Source organism: Salmo trutta, chromosome 5, assembly GCF_901001165.1.
Source record: "Salmo trutta chromosome 5, fSalTru1.1, whole genome shotgun sequence".
NCBI lineage: Eukaryota > Metazoa > Chordata > Actinopteri > Salmoniformes > Salmonidae > Salmo > Salmo trutta.
This window is the reverse complement of record NC_042961.1, coordinates 12,826,094-12,846,615: the sequence shown is the minus strand read 5'-3', so window position 1 is coordinate 12,846,615 and position 20,522 is coordinate 12,826,094. Positions and strand designations below refer to the sequence as shown.

Here is a 20,522-nt window from a genome sequence, read left to right as displayed (position 1 = left end):
CAACACTGACTGATCCTAACAAGCCTTGGTCAGCATCATCCAAACCGCTAGCCAACACTGACTGATCCTATCAAGCCTTGGTCAGCATCATCCAAACCGCTAGCCAACACTGACTGATCCTAACAAGCCTTGGTCAGCATCATCCAAACCGCTAGCCAACACTGACTGATCCCTTTAAATGTTCTAACCAAACATTGTTCCGTGCATGTATTCATACCGCTTTTCTCATTGATTTTCTCTACGGTTGTTTTTCAAACGTTTCCTCCCGTTGACCTCTTCAAATGTTCTGTTGTTCACTTCAGTCCAGGTAGACAGATGGTTGTGTTCCTGTTTTCCCATCTGTCCTGGAAGGCGTTAGAATGGTTCAGATCCGACAGATCTAACTTACTCCCTCCCTCTATCAGCAGAGACTGGTACTAATTTAGGGCTGTAGTGTCATCATCTTTATGCCAAAGGTAACACAAAAGGACATAACTTGCTGTAGAATAACAATACTAATGCAACAGCCACTAAAAGCATATTAACTCGGAGATCAAGTTGAACTACTTGCTAACCATTAAGAGCATGATGCAGTATGTACAGCATGACTTTGAAAACTGACTCTGTCAGTTCCTCTACCATAGCTACCCTTCTGCAATGTTATGTGGTGGTGACGTCTCACTCTACCATAGCTACCCTTCTGCAATGTTATATGGTGGTGACGTCTCACTCTACCATAGCTACCCTTCTGCAATGTTATGTGGTGGTGACGTCTCACTCTACCATAGCTACCCTTCTGCAATGTTATGTGGTGGTGACGTCTCACTCTACCATAGCTACCCTTCTGCAATGTTATGTGGTGGTGACGTCTCACTCTACCATAGCTACCCTTCTGCAATGTTATGTGGTGGTGACGTCTCACTCTACCATAGCTACCCTTCTGCAATGTTATGTGGTGGTGACGTCTCACTCTACCATAGCTACCCTTCTGCAATGGTACGTTTGATTTATTCTAGTTATAAGGAAACCATAAACTGTGTTTAGTAAAGTAATGTGAAAAAATATTTATTTTTTACTGATATATACACATATAAACCAGAAGTGCACAATGTCAAGAGCTCTGATCCTAGTAAAGAATTGGATTTTTGGATGAAAAACACAAAAAGGAGAAAACAACACAGATTTGAGTAACTTGCACTATGCCAACATTCACAAGTTATTTTTTTTCCAAGGTAATGTATAACTTGAATTGCCACAATTCATCATATCAACTATGAACTATTACATATCATAGTACAATGTGGGACTAAAAACTGATTGACATGCACAAACATTCTACAGGATTGTCGGATTGTGTATTCGGATGACATATCCCCCTTGCCAAGATTGCACTTTTCAAAGCGCAGCATTTTAACGTAGTAGACCACGTTACGTACCTGTTATATCGACATTATTTTGGCAAGAACAAAATGCAAGTAACAATAAAGTGCCATAAAATAGCTTAGAATAGCATAAAATAACATTTATCTAACATCAACTGTGATACATATTTGTTCTCTTTTTTTCCTTAAAATGAAAGTGTTACACTCGCTACATCAGTTGCAGAAAATATTATAATTACATCAGTTGCATAAAAAAAGTATAATTTGTCATGAATAACAAAGGACTTGTTAAGGGACTAAAAATAGCTGGATGTGGCCCAGCAATTCTTGCATCATCTTGCCATCACTCTTAACCAAAGTGAGAGTCAGTCAACATCAAAGTCATTTAAAGTGCATCACCATGTAAGCATCGCATGAAACATGACCAGAAGTACCGGTATCTCACTTTGAAATTTGTTCTGGAAAAAAATGTATCCAATAAAGTGAGCAAAAAAAACTGTTTCAAAATAAAAGTCCCACTGTGAAGGAGGCTCAAACTGTCTTCGGAGTATCCCGTTTACTGAGCAGGACTTCCAGCAAACGGAGTTTAGCTTTTAAGTTCTTGTACTCGCAGTACTCCTCTGCCATGGGCCCACGGTCCTCTTTCTGGGCAGCCCTTTAAAGACGAGGAAGAGAAAAATACTAACTTAACATTTCAGACAAGCTGCAGCTTTCATTACTGGTATAGTCCCTGTGTTGCCTTATTCAGATAACTTTGTACAGTAAGTATTGTAATCAGAACATTTTATTTTACTTTCAAAAACCGCTACATGTACAAAATATGTGTATAGTTCAGAGCAGTTGTCTCTATCTCTCTGTCTCTCTCCCAAGTACTTCTTTGTGTCGTATTAACGTCAGTAAATGTGCATCACGCTGTTGTGATTCTGCTGAATTCTTCTGGTGGATGTTTTATTTTATTTTTCACAAGGCATTGTTGAACTATGAAAACCAAATGTTCCAGTTTATTAAAAGAAAATTAAAGGAAAAGCAAACAGTGAAGTGTAACGAGTCTTACCGGCCGGTCTGTGTGTAGAAGTGGTCCTCAAAGACTCGGAGAGCTGAACGGAGTCTCTTCTTCTCAGCTCGCGTCACCCTCAGCTGCTCCAGTAACTCTGACCTACAGTACAGTAGAAATGGTCAGGGACAGGACTGAATACATACAGCATGGCCTCAACACTTCACTTGCCCAAACCCAAATCAACCCCTATGCACTGGCGAGAGAAGTTACACCTGGGAGAGCATACCTTGATGCCTCGTGCAGTGTCGCCGTGGTGACACTGGGCGGCTGTAGACCTTTGATCTCCTCCAGAGGTGACACCAGGGGCATATTGGCCACTTCACTATGCGGCAGACGCAGTGACTCATCTGAAGACACACAACGCAGCGCTGTATGAGGTAGCCAGGTGCTGTGATTCACACACTCTTCATCAGAACCCTCCTCTTCCTCCTGTAGGGAAACAGAGCACAGAGGCTGAGAGGTGTGTGTGTGTGTGTGTGTGTGTGTGTGTGTGTGTGTGTGTGCGTGCGTGCGTGCGTGCGTGCGTGCGTGCGTGCGTGCGTGCGTGTGAGAGAGAGAGAGAGAGACTCACTATGGTGGTGATGACAGGGATGGTGGTGGGTGAACACAGGAGCTGCTGTTTGACCTGGCGGTAGCGATCATAGAAAGGCTTCATCAGAGTCTTCTCCTGTCTGGTGCTCTGAAAACACACACATATATATAGTAAAAAAAATATATATATATAAACAATATGCAATTGTCATTGAGAAGCTACACAAAATAGGACATTTACAAGGAACACTGGGCAGTCTTACCGGTCGCCCATACAGGCTCTCAAAGTAGAGCAGACACTTCTGCAGGGAGACCTTCTCCACAGCCATCTGAGCTGGAGTCATCTCCTGCAAGAACACACCAGTGGTAATACAGTCAGACACCAGGCCAGAACCAAACTAATACACAACACCACAATTACACTGACAGAATAACACCCTCCGGTGGGTGGCATGCACACCACCCACAGCTTCCAAGTATATTACTAGCTAATGTCCTGTCTCGAGATAACAAGGTAGACTAAATTAAGGCAAGGGTTGCTTTCCAGAGAGACATCAGGGATTGTAACATACTCTGTTTCACGGAAACATGGCTCTCTTGGGACATGCTGTTGGAGTCGGTACAGCCACCGGGATTCTTTTTGCGTCGCGCCGCCAGAAATAAACATCTCTCCGGGAAGAAGAAGGGCGGGGGTATATGTTTCATGCCTAACGACTCATGGTGTAAATGTAACAACATACAGGAACTCAATTCCTTCTGTTCACCTGACTTAGAATTCCTCACAATCAAATGCCGACCGTATTATCTCCCAAAATAATTCTCGTCGGTTATTGTCACAGCTGTGTATATCATCCCTCAAGCCGATACCACGACAGCCCTCAAGGAACTTCACTGGACTTTATGCAAACTGGAAACCATATATCCTGAGGCCGCATTTATTGTAGCTGGGGATTTTAACTAAGCAAATTTGAGAACGAGGCTACCTACATTTTATCAGCATATTGATTGTAGCACTCGCACTGGCAAAACACTGGATCACTGCTACTCTAACTTCTGCTATGCATATAAAGCCCTCCCTCGCCCTTCCTTTAGGCAAATATGACCACGACTCCATTTTGCTCCTCCCTTCCTATAGGCAGAAACTCAAACAGGACGTATCCGTGATAAGGACTATTCAACACTGGTCTGAGCAATCGGAATCCACGCTTCAAGATTGTTTTGATTACGCGGACTGGGACATGTTCCGGGTAGCCTCAGAGAATAATATCGACTTATATACGCTGATTCGGTGAGTGAGTTTATAAGGAAGTGCATAGGAGATGTTGTACCCACTGTGACTTTTAAAACCTACCCTAACCAGAAACCGTGGCTAGATGGCGGCATTCGCGCAAAACTGAAAGCGCGAACCACTGCATTTAACCATGGCAAGGTGACTGGGAATATGGCCGAATACAAACAGTGTAGTTATTCCCTCTGCAAGGCAATCAAACAGGCAAAACGTCGGTACAGAGACAAAGTGGAGTCGCAACGGCTCAGACACGAGATGTATGTGGCAGGGTCTACAGACAATTACAAACTACACGTCTTGCTTCCAGACAAACTAAACACGCAACAGCGCCTCTTCAAGCTCAGGAGGCTGAAGAAATGTGGCTTGTCACCTAAAACCTTCACAAACTTTTACAGATGCACAATTGAGAGCATCCTGTCAAGCTGTATCACCGCCTGGTACGGCAAATGCACCGCCCACAACCGCAGGGCTCTCCAGAAGGTGGTGCTGTCTGCACAACACATCACCGGGGGCAAACTACCTGCCCTCCAGGACACCTACAGCACAGGAAGGCCAAAAAGATCATCAAGGACAACAACCAACCGAGCCACTGCCTGTTCACCCAGCTACCATCTGGAAGGCGAGGTCAGTACAGGTGCATCAAAGCTGGGACCGAGAGACTGAAAAACAGCTTCTATCTTAAGGCCATCAGACTGTTAAACAGCCATCACTAACACAGAAAGGCTGCTGCCTACATACAGACTTGAAATCATTGGCCACTTTAATAAATGGAACACTAGTAGTCACTTTAATAATGTTTACATATCTTGCATTACTCATCTCATATGTATATACTGTATTCTATACTATCTATTGCATCTTGCCAACCTGCTTGGTCATTGCTCATCCATATTTGTATATTCTTATTCCATTCCTTTACTTAGATTTGTGTGTATTGGGCAGTTGTTGTGGAATTGTTAGATTACTTGTTAGATATTGCTACACTGTCGGAACTAGAAGCACAAGCATTTCGCTACACTCACAATAACATCTGCTAACCATGTGTATGTGACCAATAACATTTGATTTGATTTGAGCTAATCAAGAGTAACCTAATCTTGGTAAGAGAATAGGTCCTTTCACAGCCTATACGTACATTTCCATCGCATTACCACTATGTGGGGTTTTACCTTGATGTTATCTGGCAGTCCCTCCTCCTCTCGTTTCTCCATCAGTCTCTTCATCAGGCTATCAATGGTCTCCTCCAGTGAGGGTTTGTTGTTACTGTTGTGGTAGTGTTCCATCGCCCCCTTGGGTTCACTTGTGGACCTGCATGTCCCTGTGTTTCCCCCTTTCTGCTGCTCTCTGAGCCCCTCTGCACACTGTTTCAGCTTCAGCTCTACAATGGTTCCATTTTATAATATAGAACAGCCATACAAATAGCAATATAGATTCAGAATACATGTCCTTCCTCCACAAAGAAAAAAAACATAAAAATGGCATAAATAACAAATATAAACAACATTCTACAGCCACCAGGTGGTGTGTCTTGGTGTTACATTCAGCGTCTATTAACACAGGGGTTTCTAAACACATCTGAGTGCACCTCGTCAAGGATTCACCTTTGAGCTGCTTTCGAGACTTTGCGAGGTCCCGCATCAGTCTGGACACCTCAGGATGGGCAGTCCTATCATTGTGTGCTGGCTGTCACAGAAAAACAACACACACCTCATGAATATATTACACATAGAAAAAAGTATGTTCATCATACTGTATCTGGCAAACTATATCCTATCGTTATTATCAGTCCATAAACACTAGGTGGAGCCACACTAAATATATGCGCTAGACTGGATGAAGAAGTACAGCCCTGGAAAAGACAGAAGTGTAATGGTTGTAAACATCCAGTAGGTGAAGTCTTGTCCTTGAATCGGTCTACAGTTTTTCTCATTTGCGTACAAGCAATTTTTGGATCTGTGTTGAAACGTATCTATAGCAGAACAGCAATAATCAAATGCTTGAATACATTTACAGAACTTCTGATAATTGTCTTGCCTTAGTACCTGATTTGCATATCTTAGAACACCTTTCGCAAAACTTTAAACGTCCTCAGTGGGGAAAAAAGAAATGTTAAGTGTTCACAGAATATAACGCATTGTTTTCATCAGAAGAGAAATGTGTGTAATTGTGTTCACTGTCTCCGCAAACAATGTGCTTATTTTTTATTAAAAAAATTTAATCAGGAATAATATTTGATTTGATGTGTATGACATTTCTTGGTGAAATATGCATAAAAGGAGAGTAATTCCCCATAATGCTGCACCTTTGTAGCTGAACTTTTTGAAAATCTACAACATTGTCGCAAAAAATGCTGGATTTCAGTTTCCAAAGGCTCTGTGCAGCTGGTATTGGGCTGACTGCGCTTTAGAAAAGGAAACTGAAGTCAAGTCTGCTTCTCAGCCCCAGACAGCTGAGACAGACAGAGAGGCAGAAAGAGAGGCAGACAGAGAGTGAGATTTGAATCAGTCTAAACTGGCCTGGCATAGAGGGAGTAGAGATATGACTGTCTGTGGCTTTGATTCTCTCACTCAGCAGAAGGAAATACAGTCTTTATGAGACTGTCTGCACTAAAACCATCATCAGTCAAACCATGGATTCATTCAGAAACTAAAAGGTTGGGCTAAGGGCTATAATGGGGTTGTAAATAATGTTTCACGGTTTCACTGTCTCACCCTGTATTGTCTCTCTTGCTCAAAGTGCTCCTCGAAGCGTCTGATCCTCTTCCTCACGTTCTGGATGTGTCTGTTGAGCGTCGTGACCGATGGGGCCTTGTTAGCGCCCTCTGCTGGTTCAGTCCTCACTGTGTAGTGAGCCCTGAGGAGGAAGGGAGAGCTAGAACGGTAACTTCCCATGATTATCTATTACATACCGTACAAACACGTCCAGCACCACCACACACACACACTAACGCAAAAAGCGAACACAAACACACAACACTTGGACATAGTCTCATACATCCTGATGTGTTGAAAGCAGGGTGGGGAGGGGGCCGTTTCAGGGTCCGTGTTGAAGCGGTGGCCCAAGCTGAGGTTGTGGCTGCGGGGGGACGGTACGGGACAGTCACCCACCGCAAGGCGCTGGAGGAGAGGACTGGGACTAGGGGTCATCAGACACTCACTGCTACTGCCCTCAGAGAGAGACAGGGAGGGCCTCTGGACCGGACTAGCTTCTGACAGAGAGGATAGGGAGGAGGGAAAGAGACAACAGTGGTCAAAGTACATCAATTAAATGAAGACTAACAGGTTTGAAATGATATACAAGCTAGCCATGTAATTGTTCACCTGTCCTACCACCCTCTGAATGGCACACATACATAATCCATGTCTCAATTGTCTCAAGGCTTAAAAATCCTTCTTGAACCTGTCTCCTCCCCTTCATCTACACTGATTGAAGTGGATTTAACAATTGACATCAATAAGGGATCATAGTTTTCACCTGGACTCACCTGGTGAGTCCAGTTGGTAGAGCATGGTGTTCACAACACAAGGGTAGTGGTTTTGATTCCTGGGAATACCCATATGTAAAACGTATACACACATGACTGTAAGTCACATTGGATAAAAGTGTCTGCTAAATGGCATAGATTATATTATACACTGAGTGTTTAAAACATTAGGAATTGCTCTTTCCATGACATAGACTGACCAGGTAAATCCAGGTGAAAGATATGATTCCTTATTGATGTCACTTGTTAAATCCACATCAATTAGTGTAGATGAAGGGGAGGAGACGGGTTAAAGAAGGATTCTTAAGACAATTGAGACATGGATTGTGTATGTGTGCCATTCAGAGGGTGAAGAATCTACAAGTCTCTACAAGACAAAAGATTTAAGTGCCTTTGAACGGGGTATGGTAGTAGGTGCCGGGCACCCCGGTTTGAGCGTGTCAAGAACTGTAACGCTGCTGGGTTTTTCACGCTCAACAGTTTTCTGTGTATATCAAGAATAGTCCACCACCCAAAGGACATCCAGCCAACTTGACACAACTGTGGGAAGCATTGGAGTCAACATGGTCCAGCATTCCTGTGTAACGCTTTCGACACCTTGTAGAGTAGATGCCCTGATGAATTGAGGCAGTTCTGAGGGCAGAGGGGGGCTGCAACTAAATATTAGGAAGGTGTTGCTAATGTTTGGTATACTATGTGTATACTACTTCATATCCAGAATATATTCAAAATATATCAGCCCATATACACAAAGCGTCTCAGAGGAGGAGTGCTGATCTAGGATCAGCCCCCCCCGTTCATTATGATTTAAAAAACAAAACTGATCATAGACGAGCACTCCTTCACTCTATGTGAATATGGGCCAATGCTCCAACTGTATCCTGGTGCATCGTGACCATAAGACTGATACTAACCATAAGACTGATATTCCATAAGACTGTTACTATCCATGAAACTGAAACTATCCATGAGACTGATACTATCCATGAGACTGATACTATCCATAAGACTGATATCATCCATAAGACTGATATCATCCATAAGACTGACACTATACTAACCATAAGACTGATACTAACCATAAGACTATCATCCATAAGACTGATACTAACCATAACTATCCATACGACTGATATCATCCATAAGACTGATACTATACTAACCATAAGACTGATACTATCCATAAGACTGATACCAACCATGAGACTGATGTCATCGATAAGACTGATACTCTACTAACCATAAAACTGATACAAACCATAAGACTGATACTATCCATAAGACTGAAACCAACCATAAGACTGATACAATCCATAAGACTGATACTATCCATAAGACTGATACTAACCATAAGACTGATATCATCCATAAGACTGATACTATACTAACCATAAGACTGATACTATACTAACCATAAGACTGATACTAACCACAAGACTGACACTATCCATAAGACTGATACTAACCATAAGACTGATACTATCCATGAGACTGATACTATACATGAGACTGATACTATCCATAAGACTGATATCATCCATAAGACTGATATCATCCATAAGACTGACACTATACTAACCATAAGACTGATACTAACCATAAGACTATCATCCATAAGACTGATACTAACCATAACTATCCATACGACTGATATCATCCATAAGACTGATACTATACTAACCATAAGACTGATACCAACCATAAGACTGATACCAACCATGAGACTGATACTATCCATATGACTGATACTATCCATAAAACTGATACAAACCATAAGACTGATACTATCCATAAGACTGATACTAACCATAAGACTGATACTATCCATAAGACTGATACTATCCATAAGACTGATACTAACCATAAGACTGATACTATCCATAAGACTGATATCATCCATAAGACTGATACTATACTAACCATAAGACTGATACTATACTAACCATAAGACTGATACTAACCATAAGACTGATACTATCCATAAGACTGATACTATCCATAAGACTGATATCATCCATGAGACTGATACTATCCATAAGACTGATACCAACCATAAGACTGATACTAACCATAAGACTGATACTATCCATAAGACTGATACTATACTAACCCTAAAACTGATACAAACCATAAGACTGATACTATCCATAAGACTAATACTAACCATAAGACTGATACTAACCATAAGACTGATACTATCCATAAGACTGATACTATACTAACCATAAAACTGATACAAACCATAAGACTGATACTATCCATAAGACTGATACTATCCATAAGACTGATACTAACCATAAGACTGATACTATCCATAAGACTGATACTATACTAACCATAAGACTGATACTATACTAACCATAAGACTGATACTATCCATAAGACTGATACTAGCCATAAGACTGATACTAACCATAAGACTGATACTATCCATAAGACTGATACTATCCATAAGACTGATACTAACCATAAGACTGATACTAACCATAAGACTGATACTAACCATAAGACTGATACTAACCATAAGACTGATACTATCCATAAGACTGATACTATCCATAAGACTGATACCTACCATAAGACTGATACAATCCATAAGACTGATACTATCCATAAGACTGATACTATCCATAAGACTGATACTAACCATAAGACTGATACTAACCATAAGACTGATACTATCCATAAGACTGATACTAACCATAAGACTGATACTAACCATAAGACTGACACTATCTATAAGACTGATACTATACTAACCATAAAACTGATACAAACCATAAGACTGATACTATCCATAAGACTGATACTATCCATAAGACTGATACTAACCATAAGACTGATACTAACCATAAGACTGATACTAACCATAAGACTGATACTATCCATAAGACTGATACTATACTAACCATAAGACTGATACTATACTAACCATAAGACTGATACTATCCATAAGACTGATACTAACCATAAGACTGATACTAACCATAAGACTGATACTATCCATAAGACTGATACTATCCATAAGACTGATACTAACCATAAGACTGATACTAACCATAAGACTGATACTAACCATAAGACTGATACTATCCATAAGACTGATACTATCCATAAGACTGATATCATCCATAAGACTGATACTATACTAACCATAAGACTGATACTATACTAACCGTAAGACTGATACTAACCATAAGATAGATATCATCCATAAGACTGATACTATCCATAAGACTGATACTATCCATAAGACTACTATCCATAAGACTGATATCATCCATAAAACTGACATCATCCAAAAGACTGATACTAACCATAAGACTGATATCATCCATAAGACTGATACTATCCATAAAACTGACATCATCCAAAAGACTGATACTAACCATAAGACTGATATCATCCGAAAGACTGATACTAACCATAAGACTGATACTATCCATGAGACTGATACTAACCATAAGACTGATACTATCCATAAGACTGATACTAAGCATAAGACTGATACTAACCATAAGACTGATACCAACCATAAGACTGATACTATCCATAAGACTGATACTATCCATAAGACTGATATCATCCATAAGACTGATACTATACTAACCATAAGACTGATACTATCCATAAGACTGATACTATACTAACCATAAGACTGATACTATCCATAAGACTGATACTATACTAACCATAAGACTGATACTAACCATAAGACTGATACTAACCATAAGACTGATACTATCCATAAGACTGATACTAACCATAAGACTGATACTAACCATAAGACTGATATCATCCATAAGACTGATACTATACTAACCATAAGACTGATATCATCCATAAGACTGATACTATACTAACCATAAGACTGATACTATCCATAAGACTGATACTATCCATAAGACTGATACTAACCATAAGATTGATACTAACCATAAGACTGATATCATCCATAAGACTGATACTAACCATAAGACTGATACTAACCATAAGACTGATACTATCCATAAGACTGATACTAACCATAAGACTGATACTATACTAACCATAAGACTGATACTATCCATAAGACTGATACTATACTAACCATAAGACTGATACTATCCATAAGACTGATACTATACTAACCATAAGACTGATACTAACCATAAGACTGATACTAACCATAAGACTGATACTATCCATAAGACTGATACTATACTAACCATAAGACTGATACTAACCATAAGACTGATACTAACCATAAGACTGATATCATCCATAAGACTGATACTATACTAACCATAAGACTGATACTATCCATAAGACTGATACTAACCATAAGACTGATATCATCCATAAGACTGATACTAACCATAAGACTGATACTAACCATAAGACTGATACTATCCATAAGACTGATACTATCCATAAGACTGATACTAACCATAAGACTGATATCAACCATAAGACTGATACTAACCATAAGACTGATATCATCCATAAGACTGATATTAACCATAAGACTGATACTATACTAACCATAAGACTGATACTATCCATAAGACTTATATCATCCATAAGACTGATACTAACCATAAGACTGATATCATCCATAAGACTGATACTATACTAACCATAAGACTGATATCATCCATAAGACTGATACTAATCATAAGACAGATATCATCCATAAGACTGATACTATACTATCCATAAGACTGATACTATCCATAAGACTGATATCATCCATAACACTGATACTATACTGACCATAAGACTGATACTAACCATAAAAGACTGATACTATCCATAAGACTGATACTATCCATAAGACTGATACTATCCATAATACTGATATCATCCATACGACTGATACTAACCATAAGACTGATATCATCCATAAGACTGATACTATACTAGCTATAAGACTGATACTAACCATAAGATTGATACTAACCATGAGACTGATACTAACCATAAGACTGATACTATCCATAAGACTGATACTAACCATAAGACTGATACTAACCATAAGACTGATACTATCCATAAGACTGATACTATACTAACCATAAAACTGATACAAACCATAAGACTGATACTATCCATAAGACTGATACTATCCATAAGACTGATACTATACTAACCATAAGACTGACACTATACTAACCATAAGACTGATACTATCCATAAGACTGATACTAACCATAAGACTGATACTAACCATAAGACTGATACCAACCATAAGACTGATACTATCCATAAGACTGATACTATCCATAAGACTGATATCATCCATAAGACTGATACTATACTAACCATAAGACTGATACTATACTAACCATAAGACTGATACTAACCATAAGATAGATATCATCCATAAGACTGATACTATCCATAAGACTGATACTATCCATAAGACTACTATCCATAAGACTGATATCATCCATAAAACTGACATCATCCAAAAGACTGATACTAACCATAAGACTGATACTATCCATAAAACTGACATCATCCAAAAGACTGATACTAACCATAAGACTGATACTATCCATAAGACTGATATCATCCGAAAGACTGATACTAACCATAAGACTGATACTATCCATAAGACTGATACTAACCATAAGACTGATACTAACCATAAGACTGATACTAACCATAACACTGATATCATCCATAAGACTGATACTATACTAACCATAAGACTGATACTATCCGTAAGACTGATACTATACTAACCATAAGACTGATACTATCCATAAGACTGATACTATACTAACCATAAGACTGATACTAACCATAAGACTGATACTAACCATAAGACTGATACTATCCATAAGACTGATACTAACCATAAGACTGATACTAACCATAAGACTGATATCATCCATAAGACTGATACTATACTAACCATAAGACTGATATCATCCATAAGACTGATACTATACTAACCATACGACTGATACTATCCATAAGACTGATACTATCCATAAGACTGATACTAACCATAAGATTGATACTAACCATAAGACTGATATCATCCATAAGACTGATACTATACTAACATGACTGATACTAACCATAAGATTGATACTAACCATAAGACTGATATCATCCATAAGACTGATACTAACCATAAGACTGATACTAACCATAAGACTGATACTATCCATAAGACTGATACTAACCATAAGACTGATACTAACCATAACACTGATATCATCCATAAGACTGATACTATACTAACCATAAGACTGATACTATCCATAAGACTGATACTATACTAACCATAAGACTGATACTAACCATAAGACTGATACTAACCATAAGACTGATACTATCCATAAGACTGATACTAACCATAAGACTGATATCATCCATAAGACTGATACTATACTAACCATAAGACTGATATCATCCATAAGACTGATACTATACTTACCATAAGACTGATACTATCCATAAGACTGATACTATCCATAAGACTGATACTAACCATAAGATTGATACTAACCATAAGACTGATATCATCCATAAGACTGATACTATACTAACATGACTGATACTAACCATAAGATTGATACTAACCATAAGACTGACATCATCCATAAGACTGATACTAACCATAAGACTGATACTAACCATAAGACTGATACTATCCATAAGACTGATACTATCCATAAGACTGATACTAACCATAAGACTGATATCAACCATAAGACTGATACTAACCATAAGACTGATATCATCCATAAGACTGATATCATCCATAAGACTGATACTAACCATAAGACTGATACTAACCATAAGACTGATACTATCCATAAGACTGATACTATCCATAAGACTGATACTAACCATAAGACTGATATCAACCATAAGACTGATACTAACCATAAGACTGATATCATCCATAAGACTGATATTAACCATAAGACTGATACTATACTAACCATAAGACTGATACTATCCATAAGACTGATATCATCCATAAGACTGATACTAACCATAAGACTGATATCATCCATAAGACTGATACTATACTAACCATAAGACTGATATCATCCATAAGACTGATACTAATCATAAGACAGATATCATCCATAAGACTGATACTATCCATAAGACTGATATCATCCATAAGACTGATACTATACTGACCATAAAACTGATACTAACCATAAAAGACTGATACTATCCATAAGACTGATATCATCCATAAGACTGATACTAACCATAAGACTGATACTATCCATAAGACTGATACTATCCGTAAGACTGATACTATCCATAATACTGATATCATCCATACGACTGATACTAACCATAAGACTGATATCATCCATAAAACTGATACTATACTAGCTATAAGACTGATACTAACCATAAGATTGATACTAACCATAAGACTGATATCATCCATAAGACTGATACTATACTAACATGACTGATACTAACCATAAGACTGATACTAACCATAACACTGATATCATCCATAAGACTGATACTATACTAACCATAAGACTGATACTATCCATAAGACTGATACTATACTAACCATAAGACTGATACTAACCATAAGACTGATACTAACCATAAGACTGATACTATCCATAAGACTGATACTAACCATAAGACTGATATCATCCATAAGACTGATACTATACTAACCATAAGACTGATATCATCCATAAGACTGATACTATACTAACCATAAGACTGATACTATCCATAAGACTGATACTATCCATAAGACTGATACTAACCATAAGATTGATACTAACCATAAGACTGATATCATCCATAAGACTGATACTATACTAACATGACTGATACTAACCATAAGATTGATACTAACCATAAGACTGACATCATCCATAAGACTGATACTAACCATAAGACTGATACTAACCATAAGACTGATACTATCCATAAGACTGATACTATCCATAAGACTGATACTAACCATAAGACTGATATCAACCATAAGACTGATACTAACCATAAGACTGATATCATCCATAAGACTGATATCATCCATAAGACTGATACTAACCATAAGACTGATACTAACCATAAGACTGATACTATCCATAAGACTGATACTATCCATAAGACTGATACTAACCATAAGACTGATATCAACCATAAGACTGATACTAACCATAAGACTGATATCATCCATAAGACTGATATTAACCATAAGACTGATACTATACTAACCATAAGACTGATACTATCCATAAGACTGATATCATCCATAAGACTGATACTAACCATAAGACTGATATCATCCATAAGACTGATACTATACTAACCATAAGACTGATATCATCCATAAGACTGATACTAATCATAAGACAGATATCATCCATAAGACTGATACTATCCATAAGACTGATATCATCCATAAGACTGATACTATACTGACCATAAAACTGATACTAACCATAAAAGACTGATACTATCCATAAGACTGATATCATCCATAAGACTGATACTAACCATAAGACTGATACTATCCATAAGACTGATACTATCCGTAAGACTGATACTATCCATAATACTGATATCATCCATACGACTGATACTAACCATAAGACTGATATCATCCATAAAACTGATACTATACTAGCTATAAGACTGATACTAACCATAAGATTGATACTAACCATAAGACTGATATCATCCATAAGACTGATACTATACTAACATGACTGATACTAACCATAAGATTGATACTAACCATAAGATTGATACTAACCATAAGACTGATACTAACCATAAGACTGATACTATCCATAAGACTGATATCATCCATAAGACTGATACTAACCATAAGACTGATTCTATCCATAAGACTGATACTATCCATAAGACTGATATCATCCGAAAGACTGATACTAACCATAAGACTGATACTATCCATAAGACTGATATCATCCATAAGACTGATACTATACTAACCATAAGACTGATACTAACCATAAGACTGATATTAACCATAAGACTGATTTCATCCATAAGACTGATACTAACCATAAGACTGATACTAACCATAAGACTGATACTAACCATAAGACTGATACCATCCATTAGATTGATACTATACTAACCATAAGACTGATACTAACCATAAGATTGATACTATACTAACCATAAGACTGATACTAACCATAAGACTGATACTATCCATAAGACTGATATCATCCATAAGACTGATACTAACCATAAGACTGATACTATCCATAAGACTGATACTATCCATAATACTGATATCATCCATACGACTGATACTAACCATAAGACTGATATCATCCATAAGACTGATACTAACCATAAGATTGATACTAACCATAAGACTGATATCATCCATAAGACTGATACTATACTAGCATGACTGATACTAACCATAAGATTGATACTAACCATAAGACTGATACTAACCATAAGACTGATATCATCCATAAGACTGATACTAACCATAAGACTGATACTATCCATAAGACTGATACTATCCATAAGAGTGATACTAACCATAAGACTGATACTATCCATAAGACTGATACTAACCATAAGACTGATATCATCCATAAGACTGATACTATACTAACATGACTGATACTAACCATAAGATTGATACTAACCATAAGACTGATACTAACCATAAGACTGATACTATCCATAAGACTGATATCATCCATAAGACTGATACTAACCATAAGACTGATTCTATCCATAAGACTGATACTATCCATAAGACTGATATCATCCGAAAGACTGATACTAACCATAAGACTGATACTATCCATAAGACTGATATCATCCATAAGACTGATACTATACTAACCATAAGACTGATACTAACCATAAGACTGATATTAACCATAAGACTGATTTCATCCATAAGACTGATACTAACCATAAGACTGATACTAACCATAAGACTGATACTAACCATAAGACTGATACCATCCATTAGATTGATACTATACTAACCATAAGACTGATACTAACCATAAGATTGATACTATACTAACCATAAGACTGATACTAACCATAAGACTGATACTATCCATAAGACTGATATCATCCATAAGACTGATACTAACCATAAGACTGATACTATCCATAAGACTGATACTATCCATAATACTGATATCATCCATACGACTGATACTAACCATAAGACTGATATCATCCATAAGACTGATACTAACCATAAGATTGATACTAACCATAAGACTGATATCATCCATAAGACTGATACTATACTAGCATGACTGATACTAACCATAAGATTGATACTAACCATAAGACTGATACTAACCATAAGACTGATATCATCCATAAGACTGATACTAACCATAAGACTGATACTATCCATAAGACTGATACTATCCATAAGAGTGATACTAACCATAAGACTGATACTATCCATAAGACTGATACTAACCATAAGACTGATACTAACCATAAGACTGATATCATCCATAAGACTGATACTAACCATAAGACTGATACTATCCATAAGACTGATACTAACCATAAGACTGATACTAACCATAAGACTGATATCATCCATAAGACTGATACTAACCATAAGACTGATACTAACCATAAGACTGATACTATCCATAAGACTGATACTATCCATAAGACTGATACTATCCATAAGACTGATATCATCCATAAGACTGATACTAACCATAAGACTGATACTAACCATAAGACTGATACTATCCATAAGACTGATACTATCCATAAGACTGATACTATCCATAATACTGATATCATCCATAAGACTGATACTAACCATAAGACTGATACTAACCATAAGACTGATACTATCCATAAGACTGATATCATCCATAAGACTGATACTAACCATAAGACTGATACTATCCATAAGACTGATGCTAACCATACGACTGATACTATCCATAAGACTGATACTAACCATAAGACTAATGAAGACAGATGAAGAGACGCGATTGATTCACTGAAACAAGCACTATATATATCATAGTGTACAAGATATCACACAGTGCAAGAATAACAATTATGCTCACAAGAAGATGAGGGTTTATAAATACCTGTCAGTGAGGTACTGATCATGTCCTGTTCCTGTTTTGGGAGGGAGTGGAGAGATGGGGTTAGGCTCTGGTAGTCCTTGGTACAAGGGGGGTGATCCAGGTCCTCCTGAGGGGTTCCGAGTGGCGAGGGGCACAGCTCAGCCTCCAGAGCTTGCTGCTTGAGGGAGGGGCTCTGGAAACAGAAGCAGAACATGTCTTCAGAATGAGGGTTCTGGGGGAGGGTGCTGACTCTCTGTCTGTGGTGGGTGGAGAGGTTGGAGAAAGCCAGATGCTGGCCCTGGGCTTGTCCTGAGGGGAAGCGATCCTGTGTTGTGTCCGTGTGCCCCACACCTCAGTTATCAAAGTGTAAGACGTGACGTTAACGGTCACGTAATGGGGCTCGTCTCAGTTCAGCTCTCGCCTTGGTTTCATCAGACCTGGGTCCACATGTGATCCCAGTTGTTAGATCCCTGCGTGTGCGACAGCGTTCTCCGGTCCCTCAGAACGGTGAGATCCCTTCGGGCGTAATATCACTCATCTATTCCCTGATTCAGTAGAATCCATATATGTGTTTTCCCTGTTTTTCCGGTCTGTCTGCTTTCCCAGTGATCCTTCTACTGCTCCAGCTCTCCTCCACATGGATTATTCATAGCGCCAGGGAAACGTCAGGAAAACCACGCGTGTGGGAATATGATGTAGGGGGGCGTCTCCGTGGTAACGTTGTGAGGCTGAGCATTCTAACTGGAGAGCAGAGAGGCTGACGTTGTTAGCTCAGTGTGAGCAGCAGTACTCGGATAAAATGGCTTTTTATGCATAAATATGGGCTAGGGTGGGGGAAAGAGGGGAAAGGGGGGTTCATTTAGTTTCGTTTGACATCATGATTAGGTGATGTTCTAGAACCTCCCTCTCGCCGTGTGCGTCAGAGAGGAGAGGGAGGAGAGGGAGGGGGCTGTTACTCAAACACACACACACACATACACACGCACAAACGCTAACACACACTAACCAGTATGGACACACACTAGCCATTAGCCAATGCAAAAGTATTCCACTTCAGAAAAGATATACTGTAGTATGAATAAAAAAGACACATATCTTTAATTAACTCATTATCTAATATGAGAACTGAAGTGAACCATTATATTCTGAGCTGTTCAAAAATACCCATACATCAACATGTTTTTGTCGTTGTATTTGTCCCTCTTCTCGTTATAAATTATAAGATGTAGCTTGATATAGTGTCTCATGTCATAAATGAAATACTATCTTGACTTTCAGAGGATATAGTTACCTTTTCAGAATCAGACAGGTTTATTCCATCGGCCATCTGGAATCGGGTCATGCTGAAAATGTAACATTTTACGTTGAAAGAAATCAACTGCAAAGTTATAATAGTAAATAAATAAAAATGTTATATGATTCCATTTGTTACAGGTCAGAATGGGCATATTAAAATAATATTTAATGGGATATCATAATATCTGACTATCATAAGCGGTTTTGACGAAGGAAGCGTTTACACAGGCAGCGAATTTAGATTTTTTTTTTTAGTTTTTAAAAAGATCTGTTGTGAAAAGATCTGATGTGATTGGTCAAAAGAACAATTAGTGGAAAAAAGATCAGAATTGGGCTGCCTTTGTAAATGCAGCATAAGAGCCCTGGGTGACAAAAAGTATAATGCTTTTCAATTAATGGTGATGGCTACAATTATCATAAGTTAAATCAATGAAGAATC

General features: G+C 38.2%; 1 protein-coding gene across 3 annotated transcripts in view; it reads right to left on the bottom strand.

Moving 5' to 3' along the window:
* Nucleotides 1-1,018: 1,018 nt before the first annotated feature.
* Nucleotides 1,019-20,522, bottom strand: part of LOC115193680 (protein FAM13B) — a 57,993-nt gene continuing 38,489 nt past the window's right edge. For 2 of the 3 annotated variants that reach the window (XM_029752570.1, XM_029752572.1), the window contains 11 exons: nucleotides 20,079-20,130; nucleotides 18,809-18,980; nucleotides 7,232-7,445; nucleotides 6,949-7,090; nucleotides 5,839-5,920; nucleotides 5,407-5,615; nucleotides 3,213-3,296; nucleotides 2,990-3,097; nucleotides 2,645-2,847; nucleotides 2,416-2,517; nucleotides 1,019-2,016 (listed from right to left, as the gene is read on the bottom strand). In XM_029752570.1, coding sequence (XP_029608430.1) covers nucleotides 1,893-2,016; nucleotides 2,416-2,517; nucleotides 2,645-2,847; nucleotides 2,990-3,097; nucleotides 3,213-3,296; nucleotides 5,407-5,615; nucleotides 5,839-5,920; nucleotides 6,949-7,090; nucleotides 7,232-7,445; nucleotides 18,809-18,980; nucleotides 20,079-20,130 — 1,492 coding nt within the window. In that variant the 3' untranslated portion in view covers nucleotides 1,019-1,892. The remainder of the gene's footprint in view (nucleotides 2,017-2,415; nucleotides 2,518-2,644; nucleotides 2,848-2,989; nucleotides 3,098-3,212; nucleotides 3,297-5,406; nucleotides 5,616-5,838; nucleotides 5,921-6,948; nucleotides 7,091-7,231; nucleotides 7,446-18,808; nucleotides 18,981-20,078; nucleotides 20,131-20,522) is intronic. The other variant, XM_029752571.1, reaches the window with a different exon arrangement.